General features: G+C 35.0%; 2 protein-coding genes and 1 long non-coding RNA gene across 4 annotated transcripts in view; 2 read left to right on the forward strand and 1 right to left on the reverse strand.

Annotated features, from left to right (window-relative positions):
• Window positions 1-21225, forward strand: part of LOC134799485 (uncharacterized) — a 386600-nt gene that overhangs the window by 110934 nt on the left and 254441 nt on the right. The window lies entirely within an intron of this gene.
• The window catches only part of LOC134799453 (RNA helicase aquarius), a 93341-nt gene that overhangs the window by 18473 nt on the left and 53643 nt on the right, over window positions 1-21225 (forward strand). The window lies entirely within an intron of this gene.
• On the reverse strand, window positions 605-14941 carry LOC134799444 (G-protein coupled receptor Mth2-like). Its single transcript, XM_063771842.1, has 9 exons — window positions 14762-14941; window positions 6667-6893; window positions 5826-6014; window positions 5068-5186; window positions 4633-4711; window positions 3898-4061; window positions 2975-3119; window positions 2364-2456; window positions 605-1782 (listed from the first exon to the last, which is right to left on the reverse strand). Exons 1-9 carry the CDS (start codon window positions 14765-14767, stop codon window positions 1575-1577), a joined length of 1230 nt encoding a protein of 409 aa, XP_063627912.1. The 5' UTR covers window positions 14768-14941; the 3' UTR covers window positions 605-1574.

Here is a 21225-nt window from a genome sequence, read left to right on the forward strand (position 1 = left end):
AACGAACTGTCATCATTTGCCACAGATAACCTAAGAAACGCTGCGATATTGTTTAGGTTGGAATTTGGATAATGGCTTTCCAGCTTAGGACAGCTAGTGTACTTAAAACAAGTTATAAAAGTATTAATATTTGATATGCGTGCAAAAGTCAAATGAACTACAAAATCTCTGTCCCAATAATCCCAATACATTCAACGGTCGGCTTGCGCAGTCGCAGGTATACTCACAGGTAGATCGTGACTTTTGTGAATCATGTCGAAGACGTTGATAATGATGACTCATACGTATCTCATTAGTATTTTCCTCGAGTGGAAGCTTATCCTGATGGCATGGCATATTGATTAAGTGATGATGATTAGGTACATACTTACTTTGAGAATACTTGTTGGTGTTGCCATTGTAAGAATACTGTAGATACTGTAGGGCTACCGCCAATACCGAAAATCGTCAATTGCGGGCATTTTTCTCTGTCACTCTAATTACGCCTTCATTGGAGTAAAAGAGTAAGATCCCCGCAATTTGCGAATTTCGGTTTTCGCGGTAGCCCCTCTGTGTTGACTAATCTATCGTGAATTTAAGTATGTATTTAAAACAAATCAATTAAGTAAATATTTTTATTCTTGTACACAAATCATGCATTCATAACAATTCATAGGAACCAATTGAAGCTAATATTCATATCATATTCGTATTCTAATATTTACAGCATGTGAGAAATAGGAGTAGAATGTATCTAAATAATTAAAAAAAAGAACATAGTTTTTCATGGCACGAGTTGAGAGCATTAGGTATATGAGATATTTAAATACAATATTTATGCGTAAAATAAGAATTAAAACAAAATTATATTCATAATAAAACATTAGCACCAAGTTAAAACTTTTCCTTAATAAGTATTTAAGGAAAATTAAAAATATAAAACTAAGTAATATTAAATATATCAACTTCTTGATACCTTATATTACTCATACATTAAAATTATAACATTATTATGATAATTTCCGAACAGCTTTTAGCGTTTCGAAAATAATATTTTATTTTAGTGACTTAAATGTAATATTTGGATAGCATTTTAATGTAAAATAAGTATCTAATAACTATAAAGACACAGAAATTATATCTTCTATCCTCGATAGAGTCTGCATGGTTACCTAATGAAAGTTGAACCTGGAAAAACGCGGCAATTTAAAAAAAAACCGTTTCGTTTTTTAAATCGCCGCCTTGTTACAGGTTCAACTTTCATTAGCCAGACTCTAGTTAAGAACTCGAGAGCCTATTTTTTTTATTATGACTAATCGTGTTCTTCTGGTTTATCTGTGACAGGTATATTATGGGTGTCATAAAACTACCCAACTATAGTCCAAAATTTCCCAACCATGGTCCAAAGAAGGTGTGATTATTTTTTAAATGTTGCATTTTGAGACAATAAAATTAAACTTCTGGACCAAAGTTGTACTACTGGACTACACTGGTTTTACATAATTTAATTTTCGTTAATGTTTTTTGAGGAACCGCTAAGCCATATTGGCATCTAAATCTTTGTGTGATCTAAAAATTTAGGCGATATAGAGCATTCAGTTGAGCCTAACTTCCATATGATCATCAGAGAGTATCTGCTGATCGTCCGGATCATCGTCAGGGCTCAGCCGGTCCGCCAACGGCCTCAGAACCGCTAGGCAGCAGTTCTCCTTTACTAAACCATGCACAGCCCGCCTCCTCAATACCACCAGTATGAGGAATATCACCACTCCTTGTAGACAGTTGAACACATCCATTATTTCCCTGGAATAAATATAACTAGGTATAAGTAATACTATTTAGATAACATATGATAATGATAAGATTGATAAGAGATTTAAATGCAACTGTAGATTACAGCGCCCTCAATTAATATCTTGGTAATCTCTTAGATAGTAAAAAAAAAAATAATAAAAAAAAAAAATAGTACATATAGTCTGTATCTTTAGGTATTTAAATAAAAGTAAACAAACAGTACATTAACGGGTAGTTATAACATTTATTGGTTAACCAACCAAATACAAAACCGCCTGGATCAGTCACTGAACGACCTGACTTTAACCTTCATCATTTGATCATGTAATGTTTTCATCTACCCTCAACTGGCTTAAGGAGCCATTTGAGGGTAGATTTTGTTTACTTTTATTTAAATACCTAAAGATACAGAGTTGAGAGTATAGACCTACTAATGGAATGGAGAAGATTTAAATTTGGTAACAACTATTATAGTTATGTCGTATTTTGCTTATCTTTAGTTTAGTGCCTAGAAGGAGTTGTACTATAGTTAAAATATTCTTAGTTAGGAACTTGTACAGCTAGGAGACAATTTGATATTAGGTACTTACCATATGATAAGACTTTCTCCGTGAGCGAAACTGGCAATTTCAAATATCCACGAAACTCCCATGACCAGAAACAGTTTCAGTGAAAGCAGGAATCTGAAAATGATTACAAATAAATTAATTAATTATTTATACTTTTATTTAACTTTCTGATCCGTGTGTAAGTTAGATATGCATAGTTTTCAAAATGCAATTGGGCTGAAATTTAGCATAATTACCTATAGTGCAATATTTTGATACCATCGAGCTATTTTGGTGATGTCTAGTGAGTCTGGACGTTATTTATTTAATAAGTTTGATAGTTTGAGCTTTTTAGCATTTTCTCGATGAGTATTCCAGTATTGTCTCCAAAACCTTTTATCCTCGACTATAAAAGCTTATAAAAAAAATATAAAAAACGTAGGTATGTTACCTTCACATTTTTAACCCATTATGGCCTTATACCATGGGATGACAGGGTAAAACCATTGAAAGTTATAACTCAACGGTAAACATAGCGATATAACCTCCCAAGGCCCACGGTATTGATTACTGAAGTAATTAGTTCAATGAAATGTAAACTCTTTTCAATCGGTACAGAGTTGCATTTAATTTATTTATATGTTAGAATTTACCTGTACTTGAGGATGTTGAGCTTGTTGACTTCATATTGTCTGGTGTCGCGCCATAAATGGATTGAAGACATTATGAAGAGTGCGACGTTGGCAGAGATAAGCACAGCGATGGGCCCGTAGAAGAAAGTCCATGTTTCGGTTCGACCTGAGGCAAATATGTTAGGTACAATCGAATTTAAACTGTCGTGAGTCATACTAACACGTGTTCTGGGTTTCTTACTAGGGTCTGAAATTTACTGCCAAATTGCAAAATTATAATGTAGTGTATTCGTATTTGTACAACGTACATAAGGCTGGACATAACTTTTGACTCTCTTTTGCTTTTTTTCCTATCTGAATGCAATACGACTATTGAGCGCCGAGGTGGCTTGAACCTTATACCTCAAAGTTACATAAATCACTTAGCAGTGGTCACGCTTTATCTTGCTGCGGTAAAACTTCTTCTTTAAGCTATGTTTATTTAGTATCTCGACTCATGCTTGTCCGAGATAGTTATTTTAAAATAAGGGAGCGACGTGACACAATTTAACCAGAACCCATAATTACAAGAATGCGAGCAAAAGCGAACACTCCTAAGAATAGATGTGGAGGGCGTGCGAAATTAACTTTCTCATATTATTTATACTTCACAAAGGAAACGTGATGGCCGAGTGGTCCAGGCATCTGACTTTCAATCCACAGGTCGCGGGTTTGCATCTTGGGAGATATGTCCCACAAATCATTTGATATTTATCACTAGCTTTTCGGTGAAGGAAAGCATCGTGAAACCTGCATACATCCGCGAATAAATTCAATGGGTGTGAAGCCCTCTTTGGGCAGCATGGGGACAATAGGTCAGTCATCATGATGCGCTTGAGAGGATTACTGTGCCCTGCAGTTGGACGAATATAGGCTAGATTAGCTATAATTATTTATATATTTACCTTGGAACCAGCAAGTTGTCGTCCCGATGCCTGGCTTCAGATGGTCGCCTTCCACGAAGTTGGTGATGAGGGCCACGAATAAGAGTATGACGCTGCAGCCCCATGCGTAAATACTGTAGATACCGAACTGTTTCCTCTCGGTTTTCTTTAAGTAACTGGCATCTCTGTAACATACAGGATGGATTTTTTAAATGAGGCAGTGAGGCAGTGCAGTGCCAGATTCCATATTGCTACGCTTAAATGACCTAAGGAGACCTTAATCCCCAAAACTTTGTAATTAATGACGGTATTTACTGTTTCTTGAATTAAAATATACAGTAAGCGACAATCGTTAAATTTTTTTGTGCCAATAGATTACATTCCTGTCCAGGATCAAAAGCTTCTTTGAGACCAATTTTGGTAGGGCACTAGAAAAGCTATAATTGCTATTTTATTGTTTCTTGAATTATTTTAATACAGTAAGCGACAAACGTTACAATTTTTTGTGCCAGCCGATTACATTTCTGTCCAGGATCAAACGTTTCTTAGAGACCAACTTTGGTAGGGTACTAGAGCTATAATTAACTGTTCTAATCTTATATTAGAATACTGATAGTGCTATAATGAAAGGTATTAATCTAATACTTTTATGATGATTGCCGTGGCGAATGGTGCCATCACACAGACAATGGTGTCTGAGTTTATAGCTCGTTTTATATAATGTAGATAACATAAATAAACATTACGTCTACTTACATCACATTGCGGTAAACGTTGATACATATAACGTTCATCCAAAAGAATGTCGCTATCATCCAGAAATATACGAGGAACCCTGAAATATATGAAACAAACTGGTGTAAAAACTTGTCGTATGTCAATCATATATGACCTGTCTGGCGTAGTGGGTTGTGACCCTGCCTGTGAAGCAGGTGGTCCCGGGTTCGAACCCCGGTAAGGGCATTCATTTGTGTGATGAGCACGGATATTTGTTCCTGAGTCGTGGGTGTTTTTTATATATAAGTATGTTTTTATCTATTTAAGTATGTATATTGTCGCCTAGTACCCATAGTACAAGATTTGCTTAGTTTGGGGCTAGGTCGATTTGTGTAAAATTGTCCCCAGATATTTATTTATTATTTATTAGGTATTATTATATTAAAAGGATCGTATTTTTTTTATTTTTCGTACCGGTAACTGCACAGGCTTCGGTTGTGTAGTGTCCAGGGCTCAGTTGCAAGATGCCTAAAGATAGGAATCCAATCGCCATACTGATGCACATGCACATGTAGCATTGGCCTTGTAGGTCCCTGAAAAAGAAAACATCAAATCGCTGAAGGATACGTGAACATTAGTGTCTGAAATCATCAGAGTGCAAAAATTTACAACTGACCTTTATTTTATACCATTTAATTATAAAACTGTAACAGTTAAATGATTCAACTGGATATTCACCTGGAAATGTATCTACGTAATTACTAATGTCAGGTCACTGGGGTCATCCATTAATTACATCACACGAATTTCTAGGTTTTGGTCACATTTGGCAAACCCCCCTGGTGTGACGTTACATATTTTCAACGAAATCGGGAAATCGAATTAAAGTTGAACCTATTTTTAATATTTTATTAAAATTATTGAAAAAAGAAATGTTAGTAATTTTATAACCCAATACTGATTAGGAAAGAAAATTAAACGAATAAAAATGATTACCGTTCCATAAACTTGTTATTTAACTATACAGCGAATTAAATAATTTAAATAAGTTAGAGTGACGTCGCAATGTTTGTGACTCCCCCCTCCCCCCGTAAACGTATGTAATTAATGGATGAGTCCACTTGACGATTACTCAATCGGGGAAACCTCTTTAAGCAGGGGGTAGGCCTCGCATTTTGGCATAAATCATAAAAATAACTCGTACAAACGGTACATCCTTTTAACAAACTAACCTCATCTCTGGTAGATACATGTACACCGCTAAAGTGGCGAGCAGAAACAGCACTGACACCAGTGTGAGGAAGCCCGTCACCTCAATAGGCCTGGAGTCTTTGTGGAACTCTTGGAAACAGGCGATGGCGGCTGCTATCGTGCCCAATCCTGGCTGAGACGCGTTACGGTACATCTGGCCTAGGCAATATCTGGAAAGGAGTAAATAAATGAAAAGCATTTTTAAGTTGAAAAAACATGTCAAACGAAACATTTAGTTTATCACGTGATTCGATGTGGTCGGTTGATTTATCATTATTATGAATGTATAATAACTAATAAGGTTAATGGCATATGAAATTATTATTTTCGTAATTGCTTACTAACTATTGTGATTGGACAAGTGCTGCTTAGTTAGGTACTATGCTTTATGATTTGCGGATTTCATCATCATGTTCTTCCTCGCGTTATCCCGGCCTTTGCCACGGCTCATGGGAGCTTGGGGTCCGCTTGACAACTAATCCCGAGAATTGGCGTAGGCACTAGTTTTTACGAAAGCGACTGCCATCTGACCTTCCAACCCAGACGGTAAACTAGGCTAAATAAGGTTATTGGGATTAGTCCGGTTTCCTTACGATGTTTTCCTTCACCGAAAAGCGACTGGTAAATATCAAATGATATTTCGTACATAAGTTGCGAAAAACTCATTGGTACGAGTCGCACGTCGCACGCTCTTAGCGCTAGGCCACCAGCGCTCCTACATGATTTACATTTATGGCATATATTAAGTGCAAACAAGGATATTAAACGAACTTGTTGACAAACCTTTAATGGCATAATATAGAGATATTCTTATCAACTTACTCAGCGGGATCCTCAGCGATGACGAAATTCGGAGCATCCTCCGTGTAAAGTTTAGTGCCATCGACGATCACTTCCTTAAGCAGCATGTGTCCGAGTGTGCAGTTGAGATGGACGCGCTTCTTGCTCTCGCCGCAGAAGCCCCCGGGCCGCAGAATTTCATGGTCTGGGCAGCAGTAGTTCACGCTCACCACGCCGTGGCAGAAGACCACTAACAGGAGAATCAGTTCCTGAAAAATAAATTCGTTCAGCTAAATTACCTACCTTTGCGTACTGCCGAAAGCCACCAGTTTTTTTTAATAAAAAAAAACAATGCGCAAGGACAGGACTTACAGCCGAATGCACCAAACCGTCTCGTTCAATGCCATAGCAGTTCAAAAAGTTTTTGAGTTCTCTATGGGATGACAGCTACCATATTTAACGTTCTTTTGTTATGCTTAGCAACCCGCCCTTAATTTGGTTAAAAAACAAATTGAGAACAAGGAACAAAATTTTTATTTCTCTAATTATTTTATAAGTCATACATCTAATGATGATGTCGATTAGAAACAAAAATGTTTTTCTCCTAAAAAAAATATGAACTTTTTTATACTACGTAGATAGGTACATTAGAATCGATAAAATATGATGATGCCTATAAGACTGTAAACCAGATTTGTATCAGTAGGTATCATCTTACGTTATAATATAATTATAACAGATTGTGGTTTAAAGCGAGATATTTGAAACTTGTAGGTATCTAAGTTTCAAATATCTCGCTATACTGAACTAAAAACTCATTTTGCAAAGCTAAGCATGCAGCTGCAGGCAGGGCTGCATTTCAACCTTTTTGCGAAGGAATGGTCTAAATTTAGTCATACAGTAAGTAATATTCACCTTGCCGCGACCAGTTAGTATCAGGGACATTCACCTTCATCTTGTAGATATTTCAATAAATATAAACACGTAAATATTATGTTATGTCTTATTACGAAGGTATCTTATTTACATTTTGATAGATAGTCTCTGCCTAGCAGTTTGACACTAAGTATAGATAGAAAGCGGTTTATTTATACTTAATCGCATAAATGATAAGCATTCAATGGTCAAACAGAAATTTGCATGTTTAGTGCAGGATTATAAAAACGGAGACCTTTATAGAGAATAGGAAGGAGGAAATAGATGATTTGCATATGTGACTTTGCCAACCAAGTACAACCATCCATATCTAGTACAGTTCCTGAATAGGTACTAGACTCGTACCAGAGCTATTACTCTGGTTCAGACACTACGGAATAGACAGGGAGCGTGTGTCCGTGGCGTTTTATAACTACATAGGTGTATAATAATTATAATAAATTAATTATGGTATCTAAATGTTGCAGCCAAAACATGAACTAAGATTCGAGTTTCCTTTTGAACGTTAGTGGTGATATACAACTTTTGGCTCTTTCCGTATCTATTTGTTTGTACAAACTAAATTGTACATTGAGTAAATTCACCTAATAATTTATATTAGCGTCGCTTGTATAACTAATTCTTGCACGTATATGTCGAATATATTCTGAACTTTAATATAGGTACGTATATTATTGTATATCCGTCATCAAGTAGAATAATTAAGTATACAAAGTTAAAGGTACTTATACGTAAGATCCGTACGTAGTTTTAGGAATAAACCCCAAGGTTCAAGGCGCTAGGTATATATCATCCTTATAATGTGGTCTGGATATGTAGGTCAGATGACACTTAGCGATCAGAAATGATATGTATTTAGGCTAATTCAATTACAAATTGTCAATTACTTGAAGGTCATTATTACTCTAAGGCCAATAGGTCTGGTCATTGTAAAGCAGTACACACGATTGTCTGATCAAGGGCAGGAGATGCGTTCAACGCGCAAAGGTTTCTCGCGGTTACACTTAACTAGAGATCTGCTGTAACTTGTACTTGGTGGTAAAGTTAACTATACGTGAATTTGAGGCATGAAATCATTGCATTTAAACTTTGGTTATACATAAAATACGGCCTATATCATCAAAGTACCTAAAGATAATAGTAAGATTAACCTAACAAAACTTCCGTGAGACAGACACAGACATATTAAATACATACATACATATATTAAAAGGGATCACAACATCAAGTGACCCGATTTAATACATTTAAACATACCACTTATGGCCTATTTGTCAATATAGATGCGTGAATGTTTAATAGGAAAATTATTGTTTGGAAAGTGCTCTAGAATAATATTCGGAGGCCGGAATATTGGTGTCGTTTTTGAAACGTCACATGCGTCAAAAAACTTGTCTGTTCAAAAACATGTTTTTTTTTTATTTATCTGATGTTTATCTCCTCCGGGGTATTTTTAGGAATGATGTAGAATATTAAAATTGCGTATACTTAGGTATCACTACTATGAAGTATTTGAACAAATTAAATTATTTTTCAGAAAATATTTATAGGGGGCGCCACAAGCCTTCAGTAGGAAGTGCATATACTTGGAAAATTTGACTAATGTCGCTGTGGCCCGGTGGCCGAGTGGTTCAGGCACCTGCCGCGATAGCAGAGGACGCTGGTTCGATTCCAGCCTGGGGCACTGGAGGCCTTGGTCACTTTTTCTTAGTATATGACATTTATTTCAGTTTATACTTAGGTATCACATTGCCGAGTTGATGACTTATAGGTAGGTATCCTACCATATTAATTAAATATCGTATTATTGTCTATTTAAATCTGCAATTTTATTATCAACATAGACAGTCGACCCCGATGACTAATTAAATAAACACTATTGTTTGCACGTCATTATTATTCGTACTTATCTATTATTCAGCAAAACACAACCAAAATAATTTAAATATAGTGGACGTCTTATCTAAATAGGGACAACTAATCGTCCTGTATGTATACTAGCTACGTGTCATTGCACGACCTAGGGTAAAGTAAACCGGTGTTCGCTCTAAGAGATTGCTCGGGTAAGTACTTACCATCTTGACGTGTCTTTTAATTGAAAAACGCTTTTTTAAAATCAGTAGGTAACTATTATGAAAGCAAATGTGATTCATAATTGTTACATATTTGCCGTGCCTTATTTTTCAAAAGTGTTTTTCAATAAAAAGACACGTCAAGATAGTTTACCTTTTTTCTAATGCTAAAAAAACGAACTATAGTCACTGCTGGCATAAAACCCTGTTTTGTTTAGATACGACTAAACCAGTTTATTAAATAAATAAGGTAAGGGCATTTATTTGTGAGATGAACACAAATATTTGTTCCCGAGTCAATGGGTGTTTTCTATGTAGGTACCTATATAAATATGTATTTATCTACATAATTATATATATCGTTGCCTAGCACCCATAGTACAAGCTTTGCTTAGTTTGGGGCTAGGTTGATTTGTGTAAAGACGTCACGTCACGTACGTGTATTTTAAATAAATGTAATAGGTAGGTAATCATTTATTTCATATCTTTAGGAGGATTATTTCTTAACTAATACTTTTATCAACAATTAAAAAAACCGCCAACCGGGACATATTTCATGCTAAAAGGGGGTGTTGCGTGGGGGAGGGAGGGGACGCTAGTGCGTGTAAAGCACCATACCATACCGTAATTTGTTTGTCTTCCCCGTACATTAGAACATAACTTGACCGAATTAGTAGTCGGATTAAAGTTTAAAAAAAAATTGTATATCCAAAGGCATGTTTGATTATTATTGTTTTTGAATCGCATTTTGTGATTGGTCGTCTCGTGACGTCACGGCGGGTTATCTGCGTATATATTATTCCTAATTTCTAGGAATATTTATGTTACACGTTTTCCAATTGACGAATACCTAATGGACATGACGCATAATGTTTATTATTCTATTTGGCGTAATTATTGAATACTACATCTCTCGTCATCGATCTATTGTTTTATTGTTTTTTTTAATACGCACAGTATTATGTTATCTTACACAATAATTCTAAGAGTTAGAGCTTCTACATAGGAGAGTCATCTGATCACGGAAGAAAGAATAAGCGCGCCGCGCTCTTCTGATATTATGATGCTCGACAAAAAACTTTGGCCTGGTAGGTACTATATATAATTATAAATAATAAGAAAGTTTAGAAACTATTTCGCACGCCAAAAAGCACGTAATATCTGTTCTGTAGGTTGGTATTTCCACTGTGAAGTACGAACAAAATTTTGATAGACTGATTGATATGATTGGTAAGACAAAAAAACCGGACAAGTGCGAGTCAGACTCGCCCACCGAGGATTCCGTACTTTTTAGTATTTGTTGTTATATAAAATTTCAACTGTCTATCACGGTTCGTGAGATACAGCCTGGTGACAGACGGACAGACGGACGGACAGCGGAGTCTTAGTAATAGGGTCCCGTTTTACCCTTTGGGTACGGAACCCTAAAAACGCAGATTTTCCTGCTGAGATTGAACAAATTATATTTTTTGTTTTCCGTTCCTTCTCCACGTGCTTGGGTGTTTGTTTGCGTAATATTAAACAATACGTAATTCGCCATAAAAAGATGTAGTAATTAGTGGTGTTGTTAATGTGCACATTAAACCGGCAAGGGTCACACGCCGCTATGATAAAATGTTGTACAATTACATACAGTGTTATCATTCTCAGCACGCTCTGCACTGATAGCGTGCTTTATAAAGCGAATACAGGAAACCACACGTTTTATTTTATATTGTGGTCATAAATATGAATATCTATTTTTAAAGAAAAACCTGTAAATTCACTTCTTCGGCGAGATTCCATAAAGGGCACTTATTTTGAAAATATTCGCCACAGAAAGGTCAAACTCGGTAGCTCGGTTAGGGGGCCCGATGTATGGTCTGTTGAATTTTCTGGTACTGTATTTCAATATTAATGAGTAAACTACTCCGCTGAGTAGTATAATAATCTAATGTAAAAGTAGTGGTTCTCAAACTTTTTTTAGAATCACAATTTTACGAACTTCTGAATTTTTGCCTGTGTGTACCTCCTCTTCTGATTATAAGCTATTGGTTATTTCACGATCACCCCCATTAATTACGTTTAATTTATATTATTTTATTACATAATTAGATATTTAAAGTAATAAAATTAAAATTTAATGCCTACTTAAATGTCCAGATTTTTAAATAAATAAGGAGTAAAAGGCACTTTACTTTACCTGTAACCTACTTTCGAAATAACGATGCTTGTTAACATTTATTTATCCAGTTCTTATTTATATATGTATATGTACTTTTTTATTTGTAGATATGTATTTCTTTCAATATTTGGGCATGCGCTAAGATAAAAACTTAGCAGAAGAACAGAACCTTAATTTGTGTGTCTCTAAAGCAGCCATTCTCTAAGTGTGTTCCGCGGAACCCTAGGGTTCCGCGACACCTCTGCAGGGGTTCCGCAAGAATTTAGAACACTATGCTTTAGTCGCCTCGAAAAATTTAACTATGAAAATTGAACTATGCAAAAAACACACTTCTAAAAACTATTGTTTTATTGTAGGGTTCCATCAAGTATTTCGCTTTCCAAAAGGGTTCCGTCAAAAAAAAAGATTGAGAACCGCTACTCTAAAGAAATAAGACTAAAACATAGTTATGAGTTCGTACAACAAAAGTATCTTTTAGGTACCTATATGAAGTCTCATACCTAAAAGTCGGTCTCTAATTCGTTAGATTAAAAATACGTTACGACGAGGCAACCTTTTAGTTTTGCTTTTTGGTCAGTTTTGTTTCACTTTATTTTACTAAGTATATGTAGGCAGCAAAAGTTTCAACGTAAAATGCTCAAGGTTATTAAAATATATCTTTAAATTCGTATTTTATTATTGTTATTGATGTCGGGGACATTGAACTACTCACCTCGTGTATTCGTAAATAATCATTACTTTTACGTAAATGACAAACCTGAATTGTCTATTAACCCCTTCAGTTATCTGCAGAATATATAGCTATGTAATTTTTGCAGTATAAAACAGTACAAACATCAATACTCAATGTACATCTGTGGACCTTATTACAAAACGCATAAGGTCCACCGACGTACAGTTAACAGTGGGGACGATGGTACAGTCGACGTCAAAGATATGTTTACACTTTTTGCCTTATTACAAAGGAGTAAGGTGCAAAAGTGTAATCATATTTTTGACGTCGACTGTACTAGTAGTAATGCGTATAAATTGTATTTAATTTAAAGCGATATAGATTAAACTAAGAACACTTGCCCTGCACCATAAACAATCAACGAACTGATTAACCTTAAGAGAAAAAAAATAAAGCAAAATTTAACGAACCAAGATGACGTTTACAGACGGTTTGACGCAACCGGCCCTTAATAAGCATAATCACGAAAACGGCTATATTTACATCACATCTAACTTATAAGTTTTATAACGAAACGCATACGCATTTGACATTTATAGGTTTTTGCCTTTTTAGGTGTGCATTCAAATTAACCTGCCCTAAATCCCAAAACCTAATATAAACCTTGTGCAATATTTTATTACTACTACATATGTGTGATTTTTGGATTGGACCCTGGCCAAACATCTTATTTTAATTTAATTAGTTGTTTGGTGATTGGTGGCGATTTCTACGGAATACCTACAAATACAAATAAATAACCCGTTGTTGTCGGGTAGACTATGAGAAAATGCGAGCAGTTTAATATAGAGAATGTCTTAGAAAGTTAGCGTAACAGATGAGGCATTTGTCATAGGATGAATTATACGTCAACGGAATTTTCAACTTTTCTTCATATAATTATTACCTATCGTATTCTATAATAACTGCGTATTTTTTGTTATAAAGCATCAAGTACCGCATAGTTCAAAATCTTAAAAAAAATCCTGCCTATATAAAAAAGAAACTTGTAGATATGTTTGTATAAGTAGGTATCAGGTTACACGAGTTGACTTTCTTTTAATTTTAATTTTGGTTTATATTTTACGTAGAATTATGCATATGTAGGTACATACTACAGACATAGAAACTCCAGTATTTTTCACATAACATAAACCTTAAGTAGCTTTTAAATGTCTACCCTTACGAAGTGATATTGATCGACACTTATTGAGCTTCAAACATAATATACCTATATGTAGCACGTATATGCGATAGGGCACATGTAATCGCACATTAGATACTCGTAAATGAGCTATTATAGTATCGTATCAAGTGTTTATACTATAATGTTATCAAGAACATGAAATTAATGAGCATTATTCATTCGGAAAGCTGTGTCAATAATTATTAACTAAAATATGTAGGTAATTAAACTACCGCGTTTTGTCCATACGAGGTATACTGATGTGAAGTTTGACTTTTTATAATTTTAAGAAATCAGGTAGTGTTATTTAAATAATTAGCTAGAAAACTTCTGCAAGTGCAAATTTAGGAAATATAAATAATAGCATTAATAGCATATAGGGCGATGATTTATGATTAATTAGTTGTGAGATGATTTGATTGGGGTAGATGTAATTTTTTATGCACCAATCTTGAGGCCGAAATGTTGTGCCTGCCTAAACGTAAGCATACTTTACTACTATATGTGATCAAAATGATACGTAATATTTCAAATACAGTGTGAAATATAATAATATGACAACGATGACTCCACTAGGCACGTGTTAATAGATTACCTTAGAAAGATAGCTGGGTCATACGTAGGTACTATGAATGTACGACACAACTGACACATATAACTAAGTTGTAAATGTAATGTAAAGAGATGCTTGACCGTTGAATGCATAATTTTCATCTATTTTATACAAAGCCGTAGCTGTTTTATTAACTAGGAACAGAGTTCGTATATTAGGTACCTACATGTGTAATTAACTGCTTTTTCTTAATCTGCCCGTTTTGTTTAATGAAGTGATATTTTTTCTTGAGTTCGCGTCTTTCGATTAACTAGTTCATATTTTACACATTAGGATTTGAGGGTAGATACCAAAAACCTCCGAAAACATTTGTTCCGCGTGAAATAGTATACTTAATCATATTTTGCACATGTATCAAAATAATGCAAAACATACTGTTGATAATTTAAAACAATTCCAGTTTTATAAACTCATTCAAACTAACTTTCTTCCCAACTTTCCACACAGAACTTACCTTCATTATAATGTTAACAGTATAAAACTCCAACAAAAATCTAACACCCACTGATGTCACATGAACATTAAATACGACTAATGAATAAATAAAAGGTTAATTAAAATAAAAGGGAATTGTAAACGGATGCGTGCCGCGCGGGCGCTGCCAACGAAGTAAACACGGCGACGCCCCCCGCTAGAGTCGCCGACCGGCAATTAGCGATTCCACCCGTTTTAAATATCGCACTCGTATGATCTGCACTTTCCACTGCTGAGGCGCGTTATTCGACTATGATTTTTAACCCCCGATGTATAAAGATGTGTTATAAGTTTGACCGCTATGTGCATGTGTCTGTGACACCGTAGCGGAGGTAAATTCAGATGCGGTTTTTTTTTAAATTTAAATCTTCTTTTACAGTACTTACATATGGTCCCCTATTTTCCCGCACTAGTGCGTAAAATAGCACTTTTCGTGCGTATCTCAAAAGTTTTAAGGGCCATATGTACTGTAAAACGTTGTACGATACACGTGCGAATAGGTAATTCGCAACTCGTGTCGATTTAAAACACTCCCTTTGGTCGTGTTTTAATTTATCGCCACTCGTTTCCTCTTTTCCGCACTTGTATCGTAAATAACTATTCTAGTACTCGTTGTTAGATATTTTTTATCAAAATTGGTTCACCAATTTCATTGCCTTTAGGGTTTAAATTCTAATTAATTTGACATGTAGCCGTGTTCTTGCATCTTGAACTGATGGTCGTAATTCGTTATATGTTCTGCACGGCTGGCAAACAAAACAAGTTAAATAATAACATAAAAATACTCGTAAGAACCGACTTCAAAAGTCATGGTCGTTTTGTAATATAAATATAATAAATTTCTAAATAAATAAAGTGATGTTTATTATTAAAGGCCTTTTAAGGAAATGATAATGATCATGATGATATCCTGTTATCCCTTATCAGGGACATAGGGCTCTCAGAAGGGATTTCCGTTTTTCGCGGTCCAGCGCGGCCTCCTCCAGCTCCGCTCAGCCGAGGCCAACTGGTGCAGCCTCCTTTTCCACTTCACTCTTAAGGAAATAAATTTTAGTAATATACATAGGTACATTACTTTAGAATTCGTGCCCCGAGTTAGCACTCGTATGATGATGATAATTTGATTCAATTCATTTCGAGAAGGCCCTATAGCCTGTTCGATTTTCTTAGATTAAGTTCGTCATAGTATTGGATTTGCAAAGATTAAAATGGACTTTTTAGAACGCGCGTTGTGGTATACCTATTATATGATTCATAAATTAAGTATTAAAGTTACTTTTATTTTAATGGTTCTTTGTTTATATTATTATGAGAAAATATGCCAGAGTAATGAAATACTATAACCGTAACAAACTACAAAACCCAGTGTAAAAGCGCCTTTATACGTCGCTGCATCCAACTGCTAAATGTACCTTAGTTATAAAAATAGCTACAATTAAATTTCATTTTGGTTTCAAGTGGTTTCGATGAGTGAATATGGTGCAGTTAAATAATAATGTACAGTTCAATTTCATGCTACAGTTTAAAATCGATCCCCGATAGATGTGAACTCTTTTTTACGCGTGAGATACGCCAGATTACTGAGATATGAGGTATTCTTTTATTTTTTACCAGAGAGATTTACCAGGTGGTTATTTCGGAAATTAGTAGTAAAACACTTTGTCGTACAAAAAATAAAAAACAATCATCATTAGCACAAAGGCAAAAGTAACCCTTTAAGCCTTTATTACTAATTCATATTTATAGTCTGTATCTTTAGGCTTTATTATTTATCTTTAGGTATTTAAATAAAAGTAAATAAACAATTTGTCCTTTTTCGTGTAGTTATAACATTTATTGGTTAACCCACCAAATACAAAACCGCCTGGATCTGTCACTGAACGACCTGACTTTAACCTTTCGTATATCTAAGCACTGTTCAGTGCGCACGAATTAAAATCATTTGTTTAATACAATAAATTCGTTCGCACTGATCTGTGCCTAACCTACATTATTTGATCATGTAATGTTTTCATCTACTCTCAACTGGTTTAAGGAGCCATTTGAGGGTAAATACCTAAAGATACAGAGTATAGAGTATAATAGGTACTCCTAAACGTAATATTTTTATTAGAATAGATCCTTACGTAAATCACGCTGGATATAAATTTAGGTAGGTACTTACTTACCCAATAATTTTTTTAAGTGCGTATAGGTACACTAAAATAATTCGTATTGGACTCAGTGCCTCACTTATGCCAACATGCGATTACTAGACACACTTTATCTGGGTACATGTTTAAAAAATAAATAAACCCTAGGCAGGTATCGCATACCTATTGAATAGTATGAATAGGTATCTATTTAATAAACATTAGCCATTAATGGTAACTTTTTTAGAACACCATTACTATGGCGTTATCTCTGCGTGTGTAATATTTCGAACGTGTCCCTCGTACTTTACGTCGATTTCACATGAATAATTTGTAATTTAAAGTTTCCTTTCTTTACCGCTGTAACGAATTAGGGGTTTTAACTCATAACATAACAATTATGTACAGAGTAGCATCAATAGTTTGGTACAAATTTTCCTTTTACCAGAATTGAAAAGAAAAAATGATCTACGAAAACGGCTCGTTTTTTAAAACATTATCTTCTTTTCAATATGTTAGAGTAAGGTCGGCACGCGAGCCGCATGCGTCTCTTTGGCTTTGGAGGTACGATGATGATAAATCCCAGAATATATTATATTAATGTTTGATCTCCATACAAACTTTCAGACCCTTTTTCACCACCTCGTGGGATGAATTTTCTAAAGAGCTGAAATTAGTTTTCTTCCCTTATAATAAAATACCTTTGCAGCTTAGCACCCCTGCATACATCCCTAGCTATTTGTATACAGAGGTGCTAAGCTAATAGTTTGTTGACTACCTTAGTTACTTATTGTAAAACCAACGCCATCTACTGATTAATAGATGCGACACTAACTACCAGAGCAATATAATAAAATAAGAGAACGGACGATGCCACTGATTGCACGGATGAGTCCGCGTTCATGAATCTAGCTATCGAGTTTTCCGTAAAATACACGGTTCTTCTGGTAGATGGCGACACTAGCCTTCTTTAATAATTTTATCAAAAGAAACGGTAAAGTCGCTGGATATAGCGTTTCAACTTTCAAGTCATGACGGCAACGACGAAGTCTGGTTTTAGCGCGAGTAAACTGTACCTGATTTTTGATTTATGCTAATAATTATTTGATACATTTTTTTTTATCCATAAGTAACTTTTTTATCGATAAACAGTTTTTCTGGCTCGTACCAATGAGTTTTTCGGAACTTATGTACGAAATATCATTTGATATTTACCACTAGCTTTTCGGTGAAGGAAAACATCGTGAGGAAACCTGCATACATCTGCGAAGAAATTCAAAGGTGTATGTGAAGTCCCCAATCCGCGTTGGGCTCGTGGGGACTATAGCCCAAGCCCTCTCGCGCATGAGAGGAGGCCTGTGCCCAGCAGTGGGACGTATATAGGCTGAAATGATGATGATGAAACAGTTTTTAGGGTTTCGTAGTCACCTAGAAACCCTTATAGTTTCGCCAGGTCTGTCTGTCTGTCTGTCTCTCCGAGGCTTTGCCTCGTGCTTCGTCTTTGCTTCGTGATCGTTAGTGCTAGAAAGCTGCAATTTGGCATGGATACATAAATCATGCATTGCGACAGAAGTGCAAAAAAATATTTTTTAGGGTACCTCCCATACAAAAAGTGCTTTGTCCCGTAAGTGTGGGATTTAAGAAAAAAAATATGTGTCCCCCCCCCCCTCTAACTTTTGAACCACGGGTCCAATAAATATGAAAAAATGGTGAAACAAGAGCTTAATAAATACTTTCAATGTAAGCTATAGCGAACATGATCGGTCAAGTCGTTTGTGAGTTATTGCAAAAAATCTTCTTTTCTTAGTAAAAAGACGTAATGTACAAAGCGCTGCAAAGGCCCTTATGATACCTACTTACTAATAGCCCCTGTTTGGCCTATTTTGACAGAATGGTAACTACGAAACCCTACACTGAGCATGGCCCGACATGCTCTTGGCCGTTTATTTAATTCTAGGTACAAGATCAGGTACTGGTGCTGGTGCTAATTATGCTCAAATTTTGCAAGAAATGCGATCATCATTCTCTTGCCCTTGTCCCATTCACTTGTGGGGTCGGCGCAGCATGTCTTTCTCTTCCACACCTCTCTGTCACACGTAATTTCATCATTTACTTGCGTTCATTTCATATCATCTCTCACACAGTCCAATCCCTCCACCTTTTGCACGAAATGCGATAATAACCTTTACAGTACATATGGTCCTATTTTCCCGCACTAGTGCGTAAAATAGCACTTTTCGTGCGTATGTCAAAAGTTTAAAGGGCCATATGTACTGTAAAACGTTGTACGATACACGTGCGAATATATATATAACTATAACCCACTCGTCTGATTGGGAAGATATATTATATTTCTTACGTTATAACCCAAAAAGAAAACCTTAAACCTCGATGTGGCGGAGTTTTTTTTGCAAAGACGCAGCCTTTTATGTCTGGTCGTTGTCCCCAATTTGAAGGTCATAGCCGCGAATGACAAGCAAAGGCAACTTTAACTCGTGGGTCGTTTTAGTGAGATGAAGATGAATCTTCGATTAACAGTAGGTACTTATACTATAAACTCGATTATGAGGAAAAATAACGTTTTAATAGAAAAATAATTTTATTTGTTATACTCAACAATCAACAAGAAACATAATAAATTGATATTATTTTATAAGTAGGTAAGTAAACATCTTTTTATGATATTTTTCTTTTTCTTTGTATAAAGGGACCAAAAAGGATCTATAAATATTTTTTACCATCTTTTATGTAAGTAGGCAATACAATACAGCATTTACAACATAGACTATCAAAAGCTGATAAAAACAAGTGGGTAAAGAACTCTACACATGCAACAACAATTAGTAAAATTACATAAAAAATATCTAGTGATGTACTTAAATGCATATTTTATTACTACTTTAAGCACGAATTAGACTAGATCAAACATAACTTAGACCTATTAATAATCTTCGGTTAAAACAATGTTGTTACGGTATGAAGAAATTACATTACATACTTGCCTTAGATAGACTGGTTTTATTTTTCATAAGATCGATTTCGACTGGCAAATCATATTACTTTTTGGCAACCGGGTTTTGTTTTGCTTCATCGAAATCTTGACCGGAAGTGAGATATTTGACATTAAAGGTCCCTTTTTTTAGGTTTTCGTAAATAACTCTTAAGCGGTGGCGCATAGCAAAAAATGTTCTATAACATAAGTAATCTGCATAAAACTGCCTACAAGAAAGATTCAGTAAAATTTTTCGCTAGGATCAATATTCAAAGAGATATTAACGCGGGAAATTTAATTATAATCACTTCTAAGGTCCCTTTTTTTAGTTTTTCGTAAATAACTCATAAACGGTGGCCATTATCAAAAAATGTTGTTAAACGATAATAATCTACACAAAATTTTGAACATAACGGATTCAGTACACTTTTCGCAGGGATAAATATTCATTTTAAATAAAGAGGGAAAGTTCTAGTATAATAAATTCTAAGTTTCCTTGTTTTTATTTATTCGTTAATAATTTGAAAAGTATGACTCATAGCAAAAAAAATCTTATACATAAATAATAAACATAAAATTTCCTACAAGAAACATGTAGAACACTTTTCGCTAGGATCAATATTTAAAAAGACAAAGCAGCGGGTAAAGTTATAAATAATCAATTTTAAAGTCCCTGTTTAGTTTTTTGTAAATAACTCGTAAACGGTGTCCCATAGCAAAATAGGTTTTTAAGAATAAATTATCTACATAAGATTTCCTCCAAAAAATATCTAGCACACTTTTCTCTACGATCAATATTTAAGCGATATTAAACGAAGAAAGTTAATTTCAATCAGTTCACAGGTCACTTTTTTTTTAGTTTTTCGTAAATAACTCGTAAACGGTGGCCCGTTGCAAAACAATATTATACATAAACATTAAACATAAAATTGTCCACAAAAAAGGTTCTGTATACACTTTTTCGCTACGATCAATATTTAAAGAGGTATTAGAGGGGGTAAGTTAATTGTAATCAATTTCCAGGTCCCTATTTTTAGGTTTTCGTAAATGACTAGTAAAATAAGGCAATCAAATTCGGATTCAGCGGGGTCTAATTAGGTTAAGAAACCCGGTTGCCAAAAAGTAATATGATTTGCCAGTCGAATCAAGAAGGAGAGCGATTTTGAATTTTTATGTCTAGTCTAAGAGGCCAATTCAAACATTGTGACATCAAAATGTCAAATTATATCTAAAATATCTGAATGATGTCAGTCGCATATGCATTTCGCTGGTACTTTGTTCATTTGTTCGTACCATATATGTATTGGCGCGAGGAGACGC

The sequence above is a fragment of the Cydia splendana genome, chromosome 18 (assembly GCF_910591565.1).
Source record: "Cydia splendana chromosome 18, ilCydSple1.2, whole genome shotgun sequence".
In the NCBI taxonomy this organism is placed as follows: Eukaryota; Metazoa; Arthropoda; class Insecta; order Lepidoptera; family Tortricidae; genus Cydia; species Cydia splendana.

Bases quoted from the DNA above. Each gene is read 5' to 3' on its own strand.
- LOC134799444 (XM_063771842.1), bottom strand. The intron at 6,015-6,666 runs GTAAGTTGATAA...ACTCCTTTCCAG, and splicing joins ATCGCTGAGGATCCCGCTGA to ATATTGCCTAGGCCAGATGT. The intron at 4,062-4,632 runs GTAAGTAGACGT...TGTATGTTACAG, and splicing joins AACGTTTACCGCAATGTGAT to AGATGCCAGTTACTTAAAGA.